At 45.5% G+C, this 21,250-nt stretch overlaps 1 protein-coding gene across 1 annotated transcript; it reads right to left on the bottom strand.

The window, feature by feature from the left end:
- Window positions 1-1,018: 1,018 nt before the first annotated feature.
- EIF2B5 (eukaryotic translation initiation factor 2B subunit epsilon) lies at window positions 1,019-20,365 on the bottom strand (the record flags this gene model as incomplete). The annotated part of the gene is made up of 16 exons (XM_082003884.1): window positions 1,019-1,084; window positions 2,174-2,284; window positions 3,835-3,960; window positions 10,028-10,151; window positions 10,924-11,014; window positions 11,928-12,035; window positions 12,654-12,755; window positions 13,371-13,509; window positions 14,305-14,450; window positions 15,080-15,392; window positions 15,473-15,550; window positions 16,368-16,448; window positions 17,526-17,703; window positions 17,798-17,983; window positions 18,887-19,011; window positions 20,210-20,365. 16 exons carry the CDS (start codon window positions 20,363-20,365, stop codon window positions 1,019-1,021), a joined length of 2,130 nt encoding a protein of 709 aa, XP_081860010.1.
- Between the last annotated feature and the right edge of the window lie 885 nt (window positions 20,366-21,250).

The raw sequence follows: 21,250 nt of genomic DNA, 5'->3' as shown, positions 1-21,250 counted from the left end.
TTTTCACACTAGAGCAGAACTTAGGACCCTGCATCCTCCTTAAAGCAGCTGGTCTGGTCAGTGCCCCCAGAGCAAAACATAAGTGTAGCTGGGGCAGCAGGAAGAGTCAGGCACCTCTGCTTCCTTTTTTGTAAAAAAGAAAAAAAAAAACAAACCCAAAAAACAAAAACACAGACACTTTTCTAAAACATGTCTACTAAGCTGGGGGCACACAGAAGACAGATCACATCTAAGATGTGGTGATCCATGCAGCATTTCACTGGCCAGTGCAGATTCACTATTAGCCAACCCCCGCAGGGGGAACTGAGCAAGTATTATCCCCTGATCTACAGAAGAGGGAAACACATGGTTTTAGCAACTCTACTGTGCGATCTTGTGTTACATCCTGGGATGGCAGATGGCAAGAAATTTCCCTTTTGTAAAGATCACAGAAGTGCCTTCTAGGCTGCAAAATGCCTTGGGCATCCTCAGACAACTGTGTCTTCTCCAGGCACAGGAACTCCTGAGTCCCAGTCCTTCACTCCAGATCCTAATCCACACGCTCCTACTCACCAACCTTGCCAGTGTCTCTTCAGCAGGAGTTCTCTTAGCTCCAGAAGCAGCAATGACTCCAAATAACTTAGCTGTATGACCATTCTTCGACAACCCTGATTTATAAGGGCGTTGTATGCATTTGCATCTATTTGCTCCCTTTGTATCAGTAGCAAGGACCTCCCAAAAGATAGCTTATAGTATATCATATCCAGGCTCCAGAGGGATTCTAGGTATCACGACCTCCTGCTTTTCCCTTACGGTTTTTACACTGGGCTGCAACCATCCAACATAAGGTGCCACTGGGCAAGTGAGGGAGGGAAGGAAGTGGCAAAGTTGGGAACGCACAACTTAATTAATGATGGGATTGTCAGTCACTTTGATGTTAGGCCCCAGATCTACACACCATGCACTGGCATTGATCTTGCCTTGCCCACTCAGCCCAGAAAGGCAGTGAGAATGCCTCTTCTCACGCTGAGCCACCATGTTAGTCTTGGTCGCCATCAGATGACTCTTCTTCTGCCTCCTCCAGCCACTGGATAAACTTCTGGAGCTGCAGAGAGAATAAAATGTAATTTGGTAACAGGTGACACCAAACAGATGCTGGGAACACCCAACAACTACACTGTGTCACAGCGAGCACCACTATCGTGCACAAGAAGGAGAAAGAGTGTTTCTAGGAGACATGGAAACAGAGGCAGATAGAGGGAGAAACAGACAAAAGTTTAGATGAAAAACAACTGGGATGCCATGGACAAACCCAGACTGATTAGATTCCTGAGGGAGATTCCTCCAGTCAGACAATCCCCACAACACTCAACAAAAAGACAAAAGTTTGAGAGTTTTCCAGAGCTTGAGGGAGAAGAGATGACAACTGCACCTCAGCTAAGACATGTTAGGAAAAATCTGCTGGGTAAAATCTACTCTCTGAGAAACTGCTATGAAGGTGGCAGCTCCTTTTAACTGGGCTCAAATAAGCAGCTGAAAGCACTGCTGACCTATACTAATAGCTGGCTTTGCAAAGGTTTTAAACAAAGCTGGAGTTCTTCAGAGATGGTTTTTTTCCCCTGCTCCTCTTCCAGATCCAGGGAGGAGGACTGGAACAGGGCTCAGCCAAACTGCAGCACAAAGTTCTGCCTGATGGAGGGGGGTGAAAGTTTATATGCTCCTTGCAACACAAGCCAAATGAAACCACTCAGTACAGCAAACGCTTAGAAATATATGCGAAGGGACTGGTGAGCCAGGAATGAAAGCTTCAAAGGAATTGTATGGGGCCAGCACACAGGGCATTGGCCTAAAGCCCACTTCAAATGGGTGTTGGCTTAGAGAAGCCGTGCTGCTACTTCAGAAAGTGCTGGCCTCGTGCTACAGAGCGCCCACTAAAAACAATCTCCCTCTCCTACTACCTTCATTCCTCATCCGAACAGGACGATTATGACAGAATGCTTATAAATGTCAGTTCTGGAGGACAAAGTTGTGTTGCTTAGTGTTCAATGCACTGGTGCATTACTGGCCTACCATATAATGGCAGCTGCTCCACAGAAGGCGACAGTGGCACCGAACACCACTCAAAGTTTCTTTTAGCAGCTGTTGACTCTCTCTCTCCCCCCACCCCCTGCCTTTAAACACCTTTGGAACTTACCCGTTGGTTTTTACGAAGCTGCTTTCCCTTGTCAGACGTGTCCCGCAAAGAGAACCAGTTGAGAATTACATCTTCTTCCAGAATTTCCAGCTGGTAAAATGTCATCAACACCTGCATTGATTAGAAAAGAGAAACAGGGCTCTCCATAAACTGTTTTGGGGCTAGCTCATGTCCAAGCACAAAGTTTGCACATAATCTCTGTCTCCCAGCTCCATCTTCAACAGAAGGCACTCAGTCTGCTTCATTTTGCTTTTATTGTTAAAAATAACTGTGCTTCTCCTACCAAGCCTTATGCTCTGGGCAGTTAGATGCTATGACATATAATGAGTCAAAGTTCAAGCCCCATCAGCTTCAGCTCCGTGGATGCAGGGTATGATTGAGAGCTGTGGGCAACAAAGGGCCACAGAGGATGTCAGTTCAAGACGTTACTTAAGTTCTCTTTTTAAAGCATTCCAAAACCCACACCCAAAGCAGATCTAACAAGCAACTCTTACGCAGGCCCACATACGCACAACAGTGACATGTGCAGAGAAGAGCATCAATCTACCCAGCTCTGCCCCAGGCTCCCTCGCCCTGCCAGTTCTCTCTTAAAAGTGCCTTATGGCAGGTGTCAAAGCAATTGGTCATTCATCAGCTCAAACTCCTGCCCAGTACAGTGAGTGTCAGAGGCAATCATGCTTTCTCAGGGTGTCTTTGTGCTCAGGCAGAGCAGGCACTTTGCAGTCAGTCTGCTTGCGGCAGAGCACTGACAAAGCTGGCTGCCAGCTCCAAATATAAAGTGTCACTTCAATTCCCAGCCTCCAGGGAAACCCAGGCCCCTAGAACAATGGACACATGCCAAACAATTGCTGTAATTCAAGGACACTTTGGCTCACCAAACTGAAGGTTTTTGGCTCCAGTCCTATGTGCTTCGCCATTAGTCAGAAGCACTGGTAGCAGAAGTTAGGATTACTCTTTTTTGAGGAACCAAGAGTTAGAACCAAGAACCAAGCAGGCTCTAGGAGAGCTCTTCCAAAAGAGACAAGGGCTTCCTGAGACACTGCTAAAGGAAAGACTTGTGATCCAAGTCAAATGCTGTCAGTGTTACAGGGCAGAAAGAACACAGGGACAAAATATTGGAGAAGGAGGGTGAGGAGGAATATACTGAAAACTCTCATAAGTGGGGAGATAAGTAATAAGCCACATGTCAGCTCCCCTTTATTCCCAGGTTCATAACTAGCTCAGCCTGAATAAGAAATCCCATCCTTATTCCCAGCTTTGCTTGTTTTGCACTCTCAAGTAGGATAAAACATTTGGCAGTTAGATCCCAGGGACTGTGGAGACACAAATGAAGTAAAGCGTGTCGTAAAGCAAGCCTCTGGCCTCACCTCTTCCAGCGTCACACAACAAGGGCATCTAGGTTAGAAGCTGCAAAACAATACCTCCCTTCAGGCTGCATGCTGGTAATTAATACTCACTCTCAGCTGCGCTCCCTCAGAGGCACAGGCAAACACAGCACTTTTTTTTTAAAGCAATTGTTATAAAGGGATTTTCTATACACCCTCTCCACTGAGACCCCAAAATTCTCTCCTCGAAAGCAGACAAGCCGATGATGCAAACAGGATGCATTTCACCATGAATCTAGCAAAAACAGGTCCTCAGAGTTGTGAGCAGATACTCACTTTAGCTATCGATGTGCAGAGACTGTCATGTTCCAGGAAGAATTCCTCAATGGCAAATAAGGCATTCAAGTGATCTGACGCCCGTTTTATGTAGTTCTTAAACAACGGGGTCCAGTTCTTCAACAGCTGCAGGGGAGAAAACACAGAAGAGTTCCTGAGCCATGAGATGGATATGTGCACTCAGTCCTGTTTCTCAGCTGTGTTGCACTAAGAAACTGACCCAGGGAAACATTTTAAGAAACCATTCAGCTAATCACTTCATATACTTGCCCCATTCTGTCCATGAAACAGATGCTATTAAGTCTCACATGTGCACATAGGACCTGATTTTACTAAGCAGCATTGGCGATACCCATCAGCTTTCTTGGTTTTGCCTCTCTGAATGGAATACTTAGATTAACACAATAAATGTGTTTAATGGAGTCTGGTATGCAAAGAACATCACTTCCCAGTAGACCGATAAGGAGAGGTACAAACATGCCACTCAAACCTTCCCACCCAGAGAGCAGCTGACATTTCAGTGGAACTTTCCTTCAAAGCAGAAAAACAAATAAGAAAAAAGTGCCAGGATAATTACCAGCTGAGTAGAAATGGACAGTGCAAAGTGGCCACCCCTAAACCAGGAAAGTAGTGGAGCAGCCCCTAAGTGCAAGTCATACATTTGCTGTGTGCCTACAGGCTTGTTTTGATCCTGCAGTCTGCTGCAGGGAATGGGTGGGAAGGATAAAGGGCAAGGAGTTGTTGCACTATTAGCTGATCTCAGTTCTCTCCTCCAAGGCTTATTTTTTATGAAGTCTTTAGTTTAATGGTTTTGGTGCTGCCTCTTCAAACAGTATTTCTGCCTAAGTCTCCCACAGCTCTTTCACTTGTTGTACATAACTGGAAAGCAACCAACAGGGAAAGCTCTGCAAAGGAGCACAGACTGACCTGAATCTGGGATAGGAGGTAATAAAGATACTTAGATCCCTGTCCATAACAATTTTACAAGGTATCAGAACTAGGATAACATACAAAAATTCCTCATTGGTCACACCATAGCCAGACCATCCTACAAAAACATTGTAGGAAATGAAATAAAGAATCCCACATCTTTTTAAATGGATTAATTCAACAGCAGGCATTCCTGCAACTACATCCCTGGCATGCCTGTACAGATACACTGTTTTACTGTGCCTTCAACAGTGTCTCCTTACAGAACACATCTGGTCTGTTTTGAAGGGAAACAGGTAATTCACAGGGGTTTGGGGTGTGATGAAGAAGCTCTGAGTCACGTACATTCAGGGTTAATCAGCACTACTCTGTCCAGGACAATTGCTAATGGGCAGTATCCCTGCCAGAGGGAGAGCTCCAAGGTCACACAGCAGAGCTAGAACCCAGGCTAGCGTGGACTACCAAAGCTAGCCTGTACTACGGAATAGTGCTCAACTACTCCATAGTACTACACTCCATCACCTCTTCAGACGCGTTTGCTATGCAACCATGCTGGAATTTGCATGCCTCAAGCAGAAACAAGGAGGAGGATTAGTACAAAGAAGAGGATTAGTACAAACAAACTGATTTGTATAGTAGTAGTACATCGACTGGCTCAAGGAACAACAGTAACAGCACAGAATGATCCTAGTTATCATGGTATCACAACAAAAAACTGATGGTTGCATGACATATTTCCAGAAAGTATTTTAGCAAAATGCTTAATCCTAAACACTCTTCCCTCCTCTACAACCATCTCCTGCATTTTTTTTATCCTTTGGAATTCTTCACCTCAAATGTAGTAAATAAAACTACTAGGCAAGTTCCTTCCAGGCTAAGAAATATGTTGTAAAACCTTTCTGTTAACACTTTTAAATCATAAGCAGGCACAATTCTAACCAGAAGCTACTGAGTTTCTGAAAGCAAGTTATTTATAAAGAAAGCAGAGCTATAAACACTCGCAAGCCCAGGACTCAATCCAGTATGCCTATTGCTGTGAAAGGTAAAAAAGAAAAACTATACCATTTCAGGTCGAGAACATGCACTGTACTGTAACTGGTGCTGCTGGGGAAAGTAGGGGTCAGCATCACAGAGCCCCTAGCAAAAACATGCCTATTAGTCTATATAACCAGAGAGGCTGTTTTGGGAGTTTCATGGAAATCTGAACTGGGGAATTAGAAGCTTGCAATTATTTTAGATTGAATAAAAGACTGAAAAATGTGAAAAGATACCTGACAGAGTCCTATGGACAATATCAACTTTACAGGCTTTGACTCTACCTGGGTAACTCCTCAAAACAATCCAGTCTGGAGAAAGCAATCAAATTCCTCTGACACGTCAATTCATTTTTCATCCGATCTGGTCAGTGATTCAGTGAAAGCAGAGATCCATTTGGTCCCTGAATAAGCGATCCCATGTTGTGTTCACTTGCACGACATTACAAGAGTAAGGCTCCCCAACAAATCTGAAGAGGTGCACCACACATGCCAGCTGCTGGGCAGCAGTGCAGACGCTGGCCAGCTCAGCAAACTGAACAGTTATATTACCTCCCCTGGCTCCCGTTAGACATCCTCACCTACATAATCTTGTTTGATGCTGCTTCAGTGACAACAGAAGCACAGCCTTCAGTTTATCAGCAGCTTTGGCCATGTTTGCTCAAATTATGTCTACAGTTCTAGGAAAGGCCTGGTTTTCTGTCCATCTCTGCTTTACAACTTGTACAAGAGACAAGATGCCTGACATACATCGAACTGGATAATTCTATTTCTCAAGCCTCTGTGTTGCATCTGAAATATACCCATGGGCATATCCTTTACCGGACGCTTGTTTCCTAAAATTGCTACAACACTTAAGAACTTCATGCTCAGGGACCAGCACTTCAGAGCACATACTGTGGTTTCAAATCAAACCATATATCATAACTATGGCATTTCCACAATTTCCCCTCCTGAGCTGTCTGGGACTGCTCTACCATCACGCTTACAACAAGCAACCCATCTTCCTTCAGCATCTCTTAGTGAGAGTTGAGCTACAAAGAGAGTGATAAATGTAAAACAGCTTTGTAACGTTCAGTGGGCTTCTGATATTCACCACTCTCAGAATGCAAGTATGCCCATCTCATACAAAATAACACTTTGCCACATGTAAACCTGGTAATACCTTATTAGGTATTACCAGCCCCTAATACCGCTACTGACTGAGGCAGTTTTAGCTGCACAGCTACGCACTTCAGCTACATGCTTTCATTATGTACTAACCTATACCAAGCTAGTGCTTGGGATTCTCAGGGTATTCTCAGTATGTATTAGTAAATTAATGGAGTGCACTTTTTACTAACTAGGGAACCACAAGTTGCAGAAAAGCCACTGTTTCAGATGCTGTACAAACATGCATGTTCTGCCCTAAGTCTGCCCTGGTCTCTTCTCTTCAGAGCACTGTTGGTAAATACACAAAGCTGCTGCCCAGGAAGACCATTGATGCCTGTTTGATAAGCCTTTGAGGACTGATTCACTACCTCCATTAAAGGCACATCGCAACTCAAACATACTGGGTTATTGTAACGATGACTAAAATCATGTGTGCAATTGAACATTAACAGTATATCTCATCAGGATACTGCCTTCCTGCTGATTTCAGTACAGAAAGCCAGCACAACAATTCTGCACACAGTAAAGACAGCAAGACGCAAAACTGCCCTAGATAAGAATTCTCTAAGAAACTTCCTGGTTGTTCTACACAAAGGAGCATCTGGAGAAACTGGCTGCTATGATGGTCAATTGGTTTGACACTTGGCCCTCTCTGCTAAATTTAAGGATAATTTGTGCTTCATGAATGCACACGCCATACAATTCCCTGCCTAGAGAAATTCCACTTGTCCATGACATGGGGCATGGTCACCCTGAATATTACATTTAAATTATTATAGCTTCTCACTAAAGGGGAGTTGATTTGCTGTCTCTGCTGTTAAACATGAGCATCAGCTTTCCTATGATGAAATATAGATAAACAAAGTTACCCAGAGGTAAGCCCTTCATGTACTTCCATTGTCTTTAACTTCTAAGGGGTTTTGGGCAATTACACAAAACCTTACACATTTATATAGTATACTTTATCCCAGACTAGAACCTCTTCTGACTGGGTGCTGCAGTGAAGTTCTTCTGTCCTACTGATGCTAGATTAGAAGCCCAATCTGGGAGACAGAAAGAGATGCCATATCCTAGGTGGAAAAAAACCCCACCAACATCCTACACAGCTACCAGCTCCACACAACCTGTTGTCTAGATGTACTGCTTTCCACTTAACACCTGCTCTACCATTCTCTTCAGTCCTCCCCCTTCAATTCTCTTTTTCTAGTACAGGACATAGTACTCAAGAAAAGAGTTTGGAAAAACAAACAAAAGAAAGCAGAATTTAGACAGAATGAACAGCAAAATCTCACTAAGCCATCTGATAAACAGATCAGCTCACATGGGTGTTTCCTAACAGAAGGCACCTCTACACATCCAGGAGATGAATTAAGTGCCATGCTTACACCTACATAAGAAAGAATTAGTTTTCCACCCTTCCCCATCAACTGAAAGCACATACTTCCTCAGAGAAAGATTATCACAGAATCACAGAATCATTAAGGTTGGAAAAGACCTTCAAGATCATCAAGTCCAACCATCAACCCAACACCACTAAACCATGTCCTGAAGCACCATGTCCACACGTTTTTTGAACGCTTCCAGTGATGGTGACTCTATCACCTCCCTGGGCAGCCTATTCCAATGCTTGACCACTCTCTCGGTGAAGAAATTTTTCCTAATGTCCAATCTAAACCTCCCCTGGTGCAACTTGAGGCAACTTGCATGTCCAGAGAAGGGCAACGAAGCTGGTGAGGGGTCTGGAGCACAAGTCTGATGAGGAGCGGCTGAGGGAACTGGGGTTGTTCAGTCTGGAGAAGAGGAGGCTGAGGGGAGACCTCATCGCTCTCTACAACTACCTGAAAGGGCGTTGTGGTGACGAGGGTGTTGGCCTCTTCTCCCAAGTAACTAGCGATAGGACAAGAGGAAATGGTTTCAAGTTGTGCCAGGGGAGGTTTAGATTGGATATTAGGAAAAATTTCTTCACAGAGAGGGTGGTCAGGCATTGGAACAGGCTGCTCAGGGAGGTGGTGGAGTCGCCATCTCTGGAAGTGTTCAAAAAACGTGTGGATGTGGCACTTCAAGACATGGTTTAGGGGACATGGTGGCGCTGGATTAACGGTTGGACTTGATGATCTTGAAGGTCCTTTCCAACCTAGTGATTCTGTGATTCTGTGATTTCCTCTCGTCCTATCACTAGTTACTTGGGAGAAGAGACCAACACCCACCTCATCACAACCCCCTTTCAGGTAGTTGTAGAGAGCGATACAGTCTCCCCTCAGTCTCCTCTTCTCCAGACTGAATGAGGATGTCTAGTGTTCCTCTTTAGCTCCATCTCCTAAAAAATTTAAACTAGTTCTTCCCAAACACATCAGACCCATTCATTCTGAAAAAAGCACCTTCGTAACCTGTAGAGTTTGCAAACTCAAATACATAAACGGCTATAGCAAAGAGACAAAAATACTACAACAGCTTTAGCTTAGATCAATAAAATCATTTAGATAAGACTGCCTACTTTTTAAAGCAGATCCTACCCTATTTTGTCTCCCTTAAGTCAGGAAATAGAAATCACTCTCACCCAGTTGTACAATCCATCTCTTTTAAGTGAAGATACAGAGTTCTGTTGTGTCTTTAAGACAACAATATTGTGCCTTTGTGTTTGGCTGGAAAAAAATTGGCGCCAATTATGGTATGCAGACAAGTAAGATTTTGGAAAGAATCCCATAGGGAGAGGAGCGCTCCCTGCTGCCCCAGGCACAGGGCTTATGATGGATTGGAACCGGGTTCCTGGAATGAAAGCATGTAAAGACATCTCTAACAGTCCATCTCTGTTCTATCCTACAAGTGATGCACTTCTACTATCACACACAGGAAACAGAAACACCCCACACCTACAGTCTCAGCTGAGTTCTGTCAAGCAGGTACAATAGCTTCAGTTCACTTCTATAGAAGACAAAGAGGCTCATGAACTCAAGGAGTTCAAGTGGCTTCGGGCTTAACCAAAAAACTTCTCAGCCAGGAACTACCTAGGGCATCCAGACAGACTCCTACACACTAGGAGACAAGCCCAAAGAAGAGTCAAATGGAGCAGGACTCACAGGAAGTAATGCTGAGAAATAGTTCTGGGAGTCCAGGTTTGCATCCAGCTGCTGCAGTGGGAATTCCAGGATCACTTTACTGAGCACCTGCATCATCTCCTTCAGGCCAATGTTATAGGCATACCTGTGAGGAAAAAGGTCAAAACCCCCAATATTTCACACTATCTAATCTCTGCAGACTGTGGCTCTTCACAGATATAGAGCAGAAAATTTGATTTTCATCTTCCAGACTTGGTTTTTTATTTGTTTGGTTGGTCGTCCAAATATTCAGTCAATAAAACCACCTTGCATTGCATCAGGCCCTGCATAAGGCCACAGCCCTGAAAATCTGCTATCACAGTGGAACAAGCTGCTGCAGGGACAGCACCCTCACATTTACTAGAGTGCTGTAGGAATACTGTTGAGCAAAAGAAGGAAAACAGGTTTGTATTTGAGAAATACTAGGTAAAAGGCACTCTGATTATGCATTCTAAAATTGCTGCCGTAAAAACAGAGGACAAGCCACACTACAGCACAGCCCCAGCTGCAGGCAGCTGGTTGAATGTTGCAATGCACAGCGAAGCAGCCCCTACATCAACTTACAGGCAGTCTGTGCCAAGAACTGGCTTGTTCTCTTCAGTCCACACTTACTTAATAGCAATTCAATCTCTTCTTACAGAATTGGGGCAGGAAAAGCCTAACCACTAAGGGTGCTATAGATGCAGCTGGTGCTCTCCATCAACTCCTGTCATCATTTAGTCATGATCTCTAATCTGCATTTCTCATACTTGATACTGATAAAATTAACATTTAACAATCAAACACATGTATTCACACGGTTTCTCCTCTTCTTTCTAGATCTGCTGTCAAACCCAACTGTTCAGCATAAGGGACAGTATCCCTAAGGGAACACTCACTTGAGGGAGTTGATTTCCAGGACCAGGTTGTCACAAGAAATGTTTTCTTCTTCGCCCCTCTGTAACGTACCCAGAACCTCATTCTGGAAAACTAATGAAAGAAAGGACAGGTAGTTAGACACTGAGAGGGAAAAGCGTAGATTCTTCAAACTGTTCATTACTGAAGAACCTATGCCCTTGACAAAGGAAGCATTCCGACAGAGATACCTATTTGTTCTCTGTAATGTGGTACACACCCACATCAACTATACTTACAAATAGTGGAATATAATTCAAATAAAGGAGACAACCTACTAGATATCATTGATCTATCCACACAAACCAGTATAAGGCTATTTACCTGTGCAACCTTTTAGAGCAGAGTTTCTATTACACTTTCACCATCTAGCCTTTCCTATTCAGACAAACCTCATCTTCTTCTAACTAAAGATGTGAATTCAAACCTAAAATTTATTCATTTAATTTCCTTTGGGGAGATATTTTAACATGAAAAATGCTATTTTCCCCCCTGCCCCCTCATTTGGCTTGAACCCCTTTCAAATCCAGGTAAGCTTAACACAACAAAATAGAAAACCAAAACGTATCTGCCAAAAGAGGCAGCTCTTTTGCTGAACATTTAATTCTCTAAGGGACATTTAATTCTCCAGCACGATTACAGCAGCAAGCTGTACAAGTTACAGGGAAACTCTGCTGGACCTTCACACAATCTGAGTTTAGTCAACAACACTGCCTTTTAAACAGACAGCTCAGGGAGGTCACTTTCATGAAGGTCCAGTTGTCAGGAGTGAGAAGGATGGAGGATCTTTGTCTAGCTTCTCACCCTTGGCTGCCTTGGGTTAACACAACAGCAATGCAGGGAATATTAAAGAACTCTAGAAAATGCCAATGAGGTCAGGAAACATAGACATCCACAAATTTTCCAATATACCTAGAGAAAGCAGCACAATCTCACACTCGCTGCATTATCTGCAGACTTACCATAGTTCTTAACACCCATCTCTCACCTTTGATGTCATCTAGCTGAGGGGACGCTGCCCGACTGTCTGGCTCCTCAGAGCCCATGCTCAGGTCGCTGTCTGACTCACTCTCTTCCTCTGAATGCATAGCTGGGCCTGATGAAGAAGAGAAGACACAGCATTCAAAAGCTGCAGCTGTCTATGCATGAGGAACCAGGTGTCCCAGGGACTTCCCAACCAAGTCAGCAACTATCTGTCATTGCAAGGAAGCTTCTACATACAAGTCCAGATGATTAGATTTGCTGCAGAGGGAATGCTACAGCTGGCAGTAGGATAATGGAGCTTTTTAAGAGTCTGCAGGCAGACAACAAAGGACAGGGACAGAAGCAAATGCTGACTCATGATGGAGCAATGTCAGCAGACACTGTCACTAGTAGGAAAAAAGTCAGCAGTACCCAGAACGGCCAAAGCATATTCCCTCTAAGGGAAAGCCTGGTATCCCATAGTGTGCCATTCACAGCACTCAGCTGTATGTGTTAGCGTTAGTCAAAGATACAATAAACGTTTTCCACAGAGCACAGGAAGACAGAATCTGGTCCACCACCCGCCTTCACCTCTCACCTTGCCTCCACACACATATGTTATTTGGAGCCAGTCTGCTTCACAAAGCCCAGGTCTTGCTCCAGACACAATTATCAGCATCCCACTAAGCCAGTTTCCCTGACACAGGTCTGTCTGTCTATCCCCAGGTGACTACACTAAATTTTTCCTCACCCCATAAGCTTTGTCTCTGCTCTTCTTCATCCTCTTCATTCTTGTCATCTGCTTTCCAGAGATAGCCTCTGCCCTCTGAGCCTACATCCTTTTTATTGTAACCTGAAAAAGAAACAGTAATTAGGAGGTAGGTGTACTGGATCCACTTAGAGGCAAATCTGAAACAGACTGGTATAACCTGTATATTGCTGACCCTAAATATCCTTCACCAAGAGGGAGCTGGGTGCAAATGCAAATGGATTTCAGCTTTTATCTTCTCACTTGCCTTGACAAGTGACTGATTTACTCCTCCCTACAGCAGCAACATTCAGCTGACCCTGTTTAGATCCCTCAACAAACCCAGACTGGTAGAAACAGCATTTCACAAGAACAAAGTCCTTGGACACAGTCCAGGTATAAGGCTTGCAACCTGGCTTGAACTGAACATCGCTTCTAACCTCAGGTTATTGTACGCTACAAGCCTCCTACTCTACGAAAAATGGAAAATAGCTGAGTCTCTAAAGATTTTAATACTGGGTTACTGAGGTATACCTCGCTGTCCAACTTGAGCTGAATATTCTTGCTTGCTCTACTGAAAACACATTCCAAGCTGAATGCAGCACTAAGCTGCAGCCTGGCACTGCAGAGTCTAGAATGGGGGAGGGAAAGACCCCAAAAGATCATGGACAGCAAAGCCCTCTGCATAGCCTGAGTACCTGGAGCCAGAGACTCTCATACCTTTCAGTTTCACTTTGCTTTCCTCCTTGTTCACGCCAGAATCATCACTGAACTGGTCATCGTCCTCTTCCTCCTCATCTGGTGGGTGCAGAGAGATCACTGTGCCCTCAGAAAGAGTGATACCAGGACCTACTACTACCTGTAAATATGTGCAACATGTCTTAATGAAGAAATACCCTGATTGCCCCCTTGTACCTCCACCAGCAGGGACAACAGCTCCTCCAGACAAGGTGTACACTAACAAGTATTAACTGAAGACATCAGCACTGCTAGATCACATACCATAGCACCCTAGCCAAACCGAAGGCAGAAAAAGGTGGGAGCAGTAGCATATCTTCCAGTAGCATTGCCCCTCACTACAAGAAAGACATTGAGTTGCTGGAGTGTGTCCAGAGAAGGGCAACGAGGCTGGTGAGGGGTCTAGAGCACAAGTCTTATGAGGAGCAGCTGAGGGAACTGGGGTTGCTCAGTCTGGAGAAGAGACTCCAGAGTCAGAGGAGACCTTAACACACTCTACAACTATCTGAAAGGGGATTATGGTGAGGTGGGTGTTGGTGTCTTCTCCCAAGTAACTAGCAATAGGATGAGAGAAAATGGCCTCAAGTTGCACCAGGGGAGGTTTAGATTGGATATTAGGAAAAACTTCTTTACTGAGAGAGTGGTCAAGCATTGGAACAGGCTGCCCAGGGAGGTGGTGGAGTCACCATCACTGAAGTGTTCAAAAAACATGTAGACGTGGCACTTCAGGACATGGTTTAGTGGGCACAGTGGTGCTGGGTTGGTGGTTGGACTTGATCTTAAAGGTCTTTTCCAACCTTAATGATTCTGTGATGTACCCCACATATGCAAAAGGCTTGGAGCAGCCCTGTCTTCTGGTAAGTCTAGTAGCTAGCCAAGAACAGCAGAAAGCAGAACAGACATCACTACAGCTCACCTGAGAAGACAGGACACAGTGGGGCTTTAGCTTTACTTTCTCCTTCACTTCAGCTTCATCGCAGATAACAGAATGGCAGATCTCCACGTTATCTGCTATGTGTACTCTGTCCCAGAGAAAAGCTCCATCCAAAATGACTTTATCACCTGTTATACATCACCAAGCATAAATATGTTGAGCAAGGCAGTTTGCTGCTCTCCCACACTGCTGAGTCCACTAGAAAGCATCTCACTGTATCCCAATGCCCTTGATGCATGATGGATGTTAGATGATAGCTAAAAATTGGCCTTAGAGGCCTATGGCCACTTCTTACCCAAAGCTAAAATATGACTTTGTTCTCTACAGAGACTTAGTAAGTTGACAGTAATAACTGACAACCTGGTTTTGCACAAATACAGCCAAATCACAAAAAACTTCCAGCCAAGACTAGGAAGGAGGAGTACCAGGCAGCTCATAAAAACACAGACAGACATCCCTCATTTGTAGCATGTTGGTGGGTGATAACTCTAGATCAGTAAAAGTCATGCATTCTCTACTGCTGAAACGACTTATTTGCACAAAGTGCCTTCCACCTTTCAGCATCAGTATAGCACCTTGAAAACTTTAATCTATTTCCTCTTCTGGAAAACCAACCTTTTCTCCCTTCTTCCCATCAGAAGTCAATCAGTACCCACCTACCATCCTCTCTTAGAGCCAAATGCACTTTAAAAACTAAATCCCAACAACCTGTGCCCTTGCCTGGCAGGGCCTGCATGTCCCCCACTCTTGTACGCACCTATCCTACAGTTCTGACCAATAACGCTGTTTGTTATGGAGCAGTTGCTGCCGATGACCGTTCCCTGCCCAATGAGTACGTTCTCTTCCAGCACACTGCCATGGCCGAGGCTAACATCCACCCCTCGGTAAATGTTGTGTTTAGAATGGGTGTAACTCTGATTCTTGTCATCGGTGAAGTTCATCTCTGGAGTCAAGGGATAAACCCAGCGCCGGATGATGTCAGAGCACACAGCTTCATACATTAGCAGGTTGCATATATGGGCACCGTACTCTTCTGTTGTTACATGCATATGGATCTGGTTCCCCAGGACCTGGGAGACAGGCAGGAGCACGTCAGAAGATTCTCTAATGCAAGATAATAGGATCTCCCTTGTAACAGCCCTCTCCTTACCTCCTCATTCACCAACAGACCACGCACAAAGTCATCTCGTGTCTGGTAGTCAAAATTGTCTGTGAACAGCTCAGCCACCTGCCACAAATATAATACCAGGAAATAATATAGTTAGCAGAAAATGTTGCCAGTGAAGCCAGATAATTACAGAATCACAGAATCATTAAGGTTGGAAAAGACCTTTAAGATCACCAAGTCCAACCAATGGCTGTTCAGTGGTTCTCAGAGCACCAAGTTATACAGTATAGGAAAGCAATGCTCTTGCCTTGAATAAAATTTTGATTCCTTCTGCTAGGAGTGTTCCCATCTCCTCCTCCTAACAGAGACTATGAAGAGATGCTGGTTTCCAGAAGGGGCAAAACATTGCTTTATCATTTCCAAGCAATCCGCCCAGCCTCACTTGGTGATTTGATTTGGTAGTTTCACTCTCAAAGGGAAGGCTGTAGACCAGCTTTTTCCAATGCGGAAGAGATGTTAGCGAGCCTAGGCTGGAATAACCCTGAATGTTACCCTAACATGGTACCAGCTTTCAAGTACTGACACTTTTCCACAGCATAGCCATGGCCTCTGCTCCACAGATGTTACTACACTCAAAGTGAAATTGCTTATTTTCCAGAGCAGTTTCATCCCATGCCAAATCAGCCAGTCTACTGACACATCCACTGTCTAGTTCTGCCTGGCTCAAGCAGTGGATGCCAGATACAGACTGAGCACCCATACAGTCCACAGAGCAGCGCCACGTGATCACTCAGGCTCTCAGCACAGTCACTGAGCACAACTGGGGGTTCTGGTTTCCAAACCTAGGACACTCAGGCCACATGCACCTCCTCCACACAAGCAGGACAAAGGGAGCAATGCAGATTGAATTTTGGACCCTCAGAAGGGCAGAGCTCACCTGTGGAGAGCAGATGCTGATATGACAATCCAGCAAGTCATGGCGCACCTCAACGTTCTCAATAGAGTTCTGGAACAGACTCTGAAAGCGAAAAAATTCACATGATCCGAGTGCCTCACTCAATACCAAGCCTCAAAAGCCTTCTATAACCCAGTTTAATAATTCAACTGATTGAATTATTAAACTATCTCAAGTTCTGAATTTCAGCGAAATCTACAATCTATACTGAGACACAAGCTTAGCAGGCACAGCCTGGTCACACACAGAGCTGTGTGTCAGTCAGCAGAGACTGCCCTTGTCCTTACACAGTGCAGTTCTCCAAGAGCGAGCTTGTACTTCGAACAATCACTTTTCCTCCAGAAGGCTCCTTGCCTTACTTGCTGGGAGCTACAAACGTACAAAGAACATTATATCAAAATGCAATATTCACAGCTTCCATACCCGCTGTGGATTTTTACAGCTATGGGGTTTTTTTTGCTTTTGTTGGGTTTTGTTTGGTTTATTTTTTCCTTTTTGGTTTCCTACAGTGACTTGTGCTTTCATTTGAATGTAAAAAATAATCTACTGATTACTGATTTGGTGATGAAAATGCCATATAATCATAGTCTTAATTCTGAGTTGAAAAAAGGTCCATCTATCTCACTGGAGAAAGTGCCTCCACAGACATTCACAGAGCATTTACTGCAGTATTAAGTGAACAGTACAGGCAGAAATAACAGGAGGTACTACCTCTTGCACCTGCTGTTATTCCACCCCCTGTGCCAGGCTCAGTGCCGCTTCAAAATGGCTTGTGTACAATAATGGTACATGCATCCCAATTTGGGAATCCCTGCAACAGTACAAATCATCCACCTCTTGTTTCTCATGGAGAAAAGCAATCAAATAAATGCAGAAACCGAATTGGGATAAATAGGCCTGCCCCATCTTCAAACTCTGAAATGAGTCCCAAGCGTGTGTGTCCCAGCACAATTTCACCAAGCCTCAAATAACAGTTAAAGGAAAAAAAAGTCAGTTTACCAAGAGTTACTTCCTATCATCTGCTCCTCCAAAGGAAGCAGCAAGCACAGTTCCCCAGCCATCACTCAAGGAGAACATCCTCCTTGAGGTGGGCTGCTTCACTACTGCAGCCCTTTTTCACCCATCAGGTTCCAGACGCACCATAGGAAAGCGGAATCGTTTCAGCCCCTGTGTTCTCTGGTAGTGAAGGACACGGTTTGTGGCACTGTCCATAGCAATAACAATGTCATCCTCTTTGCACCTGGCATGGTGACCAGGTGAGGACTCCTTGAATATCATCGTCATCACAGAAACGTTCTTTTCCATCTTACGACGCAACCTGAAAAAGAAGAGCAGAATTTTAAAATTACTCTTCAGAGAGCTGGGCGTCAGTCTCAGCACACCAGGCAAGCGTACACTTTTTTAACACCTACTTGTGCTCCTCCAGGGCTTTGGATATATTGAAATTGGACACCACATCTCCAGTGACAAGAATGAAGTCAGAACGAACAAGGGACTTGGCATCAACGTCTCGTAGCACATCACCAAGGGAGCGGTACAGGTCAGAAGTCACAAAGCGCACTGTGTTTGGAGAGGTGTGACGGCACCACTTAGATTTTCTGGAAGGAGAAAAATAACATCAGAAAGGCATAAAGAGGATATTCCCATAGATAATAGTCAAGCATTGAAACAGGCTGCCCAGGGAAGTGGTGGAGTCACCATCACTGGAGATGTTCAAAAAACATGTAGACGTGGCACTCTGGGACATGGTTTAGTGGGCATGGTGATATTGGGTTGACAGTTGGACTTGATCTTAAGAGGTCCTTTCCAACCTTAATGATTCTATGATAACACACTAGGACACAGTACCCCAGTGCATGCTATATCTGTAAGTTAATGCCAGGGGAATCCTATTACAACGAGCCTGCTATCGATAGGCTTAGGTATGCTCATTTGCACACAGTAGATGAACTGAAGAGGGTTAGACTTTGAGACTGTAGCTTATGGAAACTTAGGAAACCCGACTTCACTGTGAGCCAAGTTTTGACAAAGAAGGAAAAGTTACACACAAACTAATTTTTTTTTTTTTTCCTCAGAAAGCAGTATCTCAGGCAGGGAAAAGACTGCATGCTTCTCTTTAGCTTGCAAACCTGCAGCATGCAGAAGCAAAGGTGCTGCCTGAGCAACCTGTTTCCATATGCTGCACAACATACCGAGACAGGGCATAATGCAAAGGGTGGTACTCTAATTTACATGGCTACCCAGGAAACTCTTGCTTTTATACAAGAAAAGTTAAATGCCAATACAAATGCAGTCCCAAAACATTCAACCCTTTTAATACACTGCACAACCACACTCCTTCACAGGAGGAATGGTCTTTTTATGAGATGTGTTAGGAGACTTCTCTTGAAAGGGAATCCCTAGCACACGGTTTTCATCAGAAGGATCAGTGAGACCTTTGAGGCTTGCTGGAGAATAGAAGAATCCTTTCCATGATAAAGCTAAAAAGAAGAGATTCTTACTGTAAATGCTCTTTTATCTCAGCTGACTTCCAACAGCAAAAAACAAAGGTTTCTTCCACTCCAGTTGCTGTTAGAAACTCCAAGGTATAGTCAATCATGGCCACATTTGCCATAGGTAAAAGAGCCTAAAAATAATAAAAAAAAGACACAGATAGCTGAACAAACACTCTGTACCTCAACATCAGCAGCAGTCCTTTCCAACTTGAGGACATATCGTCACTAGTGCCAGAAAAATAACACAAGTAACTGCTCTACTTCCTTTTATAAAAAATTTTCAAAGTTGATCTAAACAATAAGAGCTAGTTTTTGATCTTCTATAGGGCTAGATCCTCACTTCAGAGACGAAAGCATAAAAGAAGGGAAGTTATCACACATACAACTCTTCAAGTCGACTCAAATAAGTGAGACTAAAAAAAAAAAAAAAAAAATCCCAGAGTGCTGATTCCCTGACTCAGGCTATAACTGCTACAAGAAAAACCTGACAGACATGACTGATGAAGCCACAGGAATATGAGTGTCCAGAATTAAAGAAGGGAAAAAAGCAACCCCAATCTAAAGTGAAGTGAGTATTCTCTTGAGATTCAAGCCACACTTTTACTGATTCACAACTGAGTGATCTCATACTATTCTTTGAATAAATTTTTGCGATGTTTTTTACAGGCTTGAGCTCGCGTGTATAATTATGACCACCAGAAACATTTAATCAGCAAGCAAGATAATTGTTCAGACCTAAATTTTCCAGAAGCGCTCTTTCCTTTAACATACAGCCTTCTGATCTGGATAACTAAAATGCCTTCCCTAACCATTTTTCTGGCCATATTCTTTTAGCCGTTATTGCTGTCAAGGACACAGATTTTGCTTCTTTCCCCTGTCAGAAGCAAGCCTGTCCAAACCCGCTGCTGCTCCTGCATCAGCAACGGATGAAAAGCAAACGGGGCAGTTTGCCTTGCCATGTGGAAAAGCAAAGAGCACCAACACAGCAATTGGATCCTCGCTGCCTCTCCAGCGGCGGACATAAACTCTTACAGGCGAGGAGATCAGAAGCTTCCACAGCGTGGGGGAAATCGGGAAACGCCGCGGCGGTGGGGGCTGCCCGAGCCCTGGGCAGCGGCTGGGGGGGTCTCGCCTCCTCTGGACCCAGCCCGGGGCTCTCACGGCGGGGCAGGCCGCGACCGCGGGCCCGACCATAGCCGCCGGCGAGCAATTCCCCGTTCGTCAGAAGCCTGCTCGCTCCGGCCCCCCAGGGACGGGGGAAACCGGGACAGGCGGTCCCGGAGGAACCGGCCCGGGGGAGGCGGCAGCAGGCAGGGGGGAATTTCTCACCCGCGGCCTGTCTTTGGAGATGGGGAAGAAGCGTCGGTTGAAGCTGTCGGCGACCAGCACGGCCTGGAGCGGCGGCGGCGGCGGCTCCTCCTGTGGGTCGGGCCCGCGGGCCGCCCCCACACCAGCCCCGCGCCTCGCGGCGCCGCGGGCCGCCATCTCCACACGCTGCCTCAGCCCCCCTCCTTCCGCTTCCGGGTCCGCGCCGGAAGCAGCGACGGGAGCTCGGCGGGGACAGAACAGTGCGGCGCGGCAGCGCACGTTTGCGGCCGGTAGTGGCCCTGGGCCCCGCCCCGGCGGCCCCGGCCGGCTGATTCAGTGGAGCCCAGCCCGGGAGAGCAGGGTAGGCACTGCCAGGGACCTGCTCCCTCGTGCGTGAGCCAGCCCAGCAGAACGCAGGGCCGGGGGTGAGGAAAAGCAGACAGGGCAGCTTCAGGAGGGGTTCAGAAACTCCTCGTTGCCTCCCTGGCCTTTCACCCCATCTGTCAGCACCTGTATGGAAAAGATCCGCCATTGCCAAATGGATCTTCCTGAGGCAAAGTTGTGGGAACGAGTCGCTTGTGCGGGCTGCGGCAGGGCTGCTGGCCCACGTCCCTGCGCCTCAGGAGCAGGGAGAGGCGTTTTCTCCAGCATCCCCTGAGGAAGGAGAGGGTGGAGAGCAGAGCGGCACTCCCCGCCACTACAGGGCACAGCCAGGACTCAGCGGAGGCGAGGGGAAGGCCTGAATGTCCCATACACTGACGTTTCCCAGGTGACCTCAGGGTGTGTGTAGCACTTTGATGCAACCCCAGGGATTTCCAGTTCAAGAAAAAGCTATCTTTGCTTGATAACGCTTCCTAGCTGTGATGTGCTTGTGCTGCATTTCCAGATGCCCAGCTGCTGTTTCTGCAAAGGCCAGCCTTGCTGTGAACCAGCCCGTCATCACTCACACCTTCCATTAAGGAGTGACCCCCAAAACCCACAGTCCCTGAGGGACCTCTCGGAGCCCATGCAGAGACACTTCCAGAGAGGAGAGAAGAAAAGGAGACCTAGTTTCTGGATGGG

Source organism: Phaethon aethereus (genome assembly GCF_964289735.1).
Source record: "Phaethon aethereus genome assembly, chromosome: 9".
In the NCBI taxonomy this organism is placed as follows: Eukaryota; Metazoa; Chordata; class Aves; order Phaethontiformes; family Phaethontidae; genus Phaethon; species Phaethon aethereus.
The sequence above is the reverse complement of the archived record's forward strand: the minus strand, read 5'-3'. Positions and strand labels throughout refer to the sequence as shown.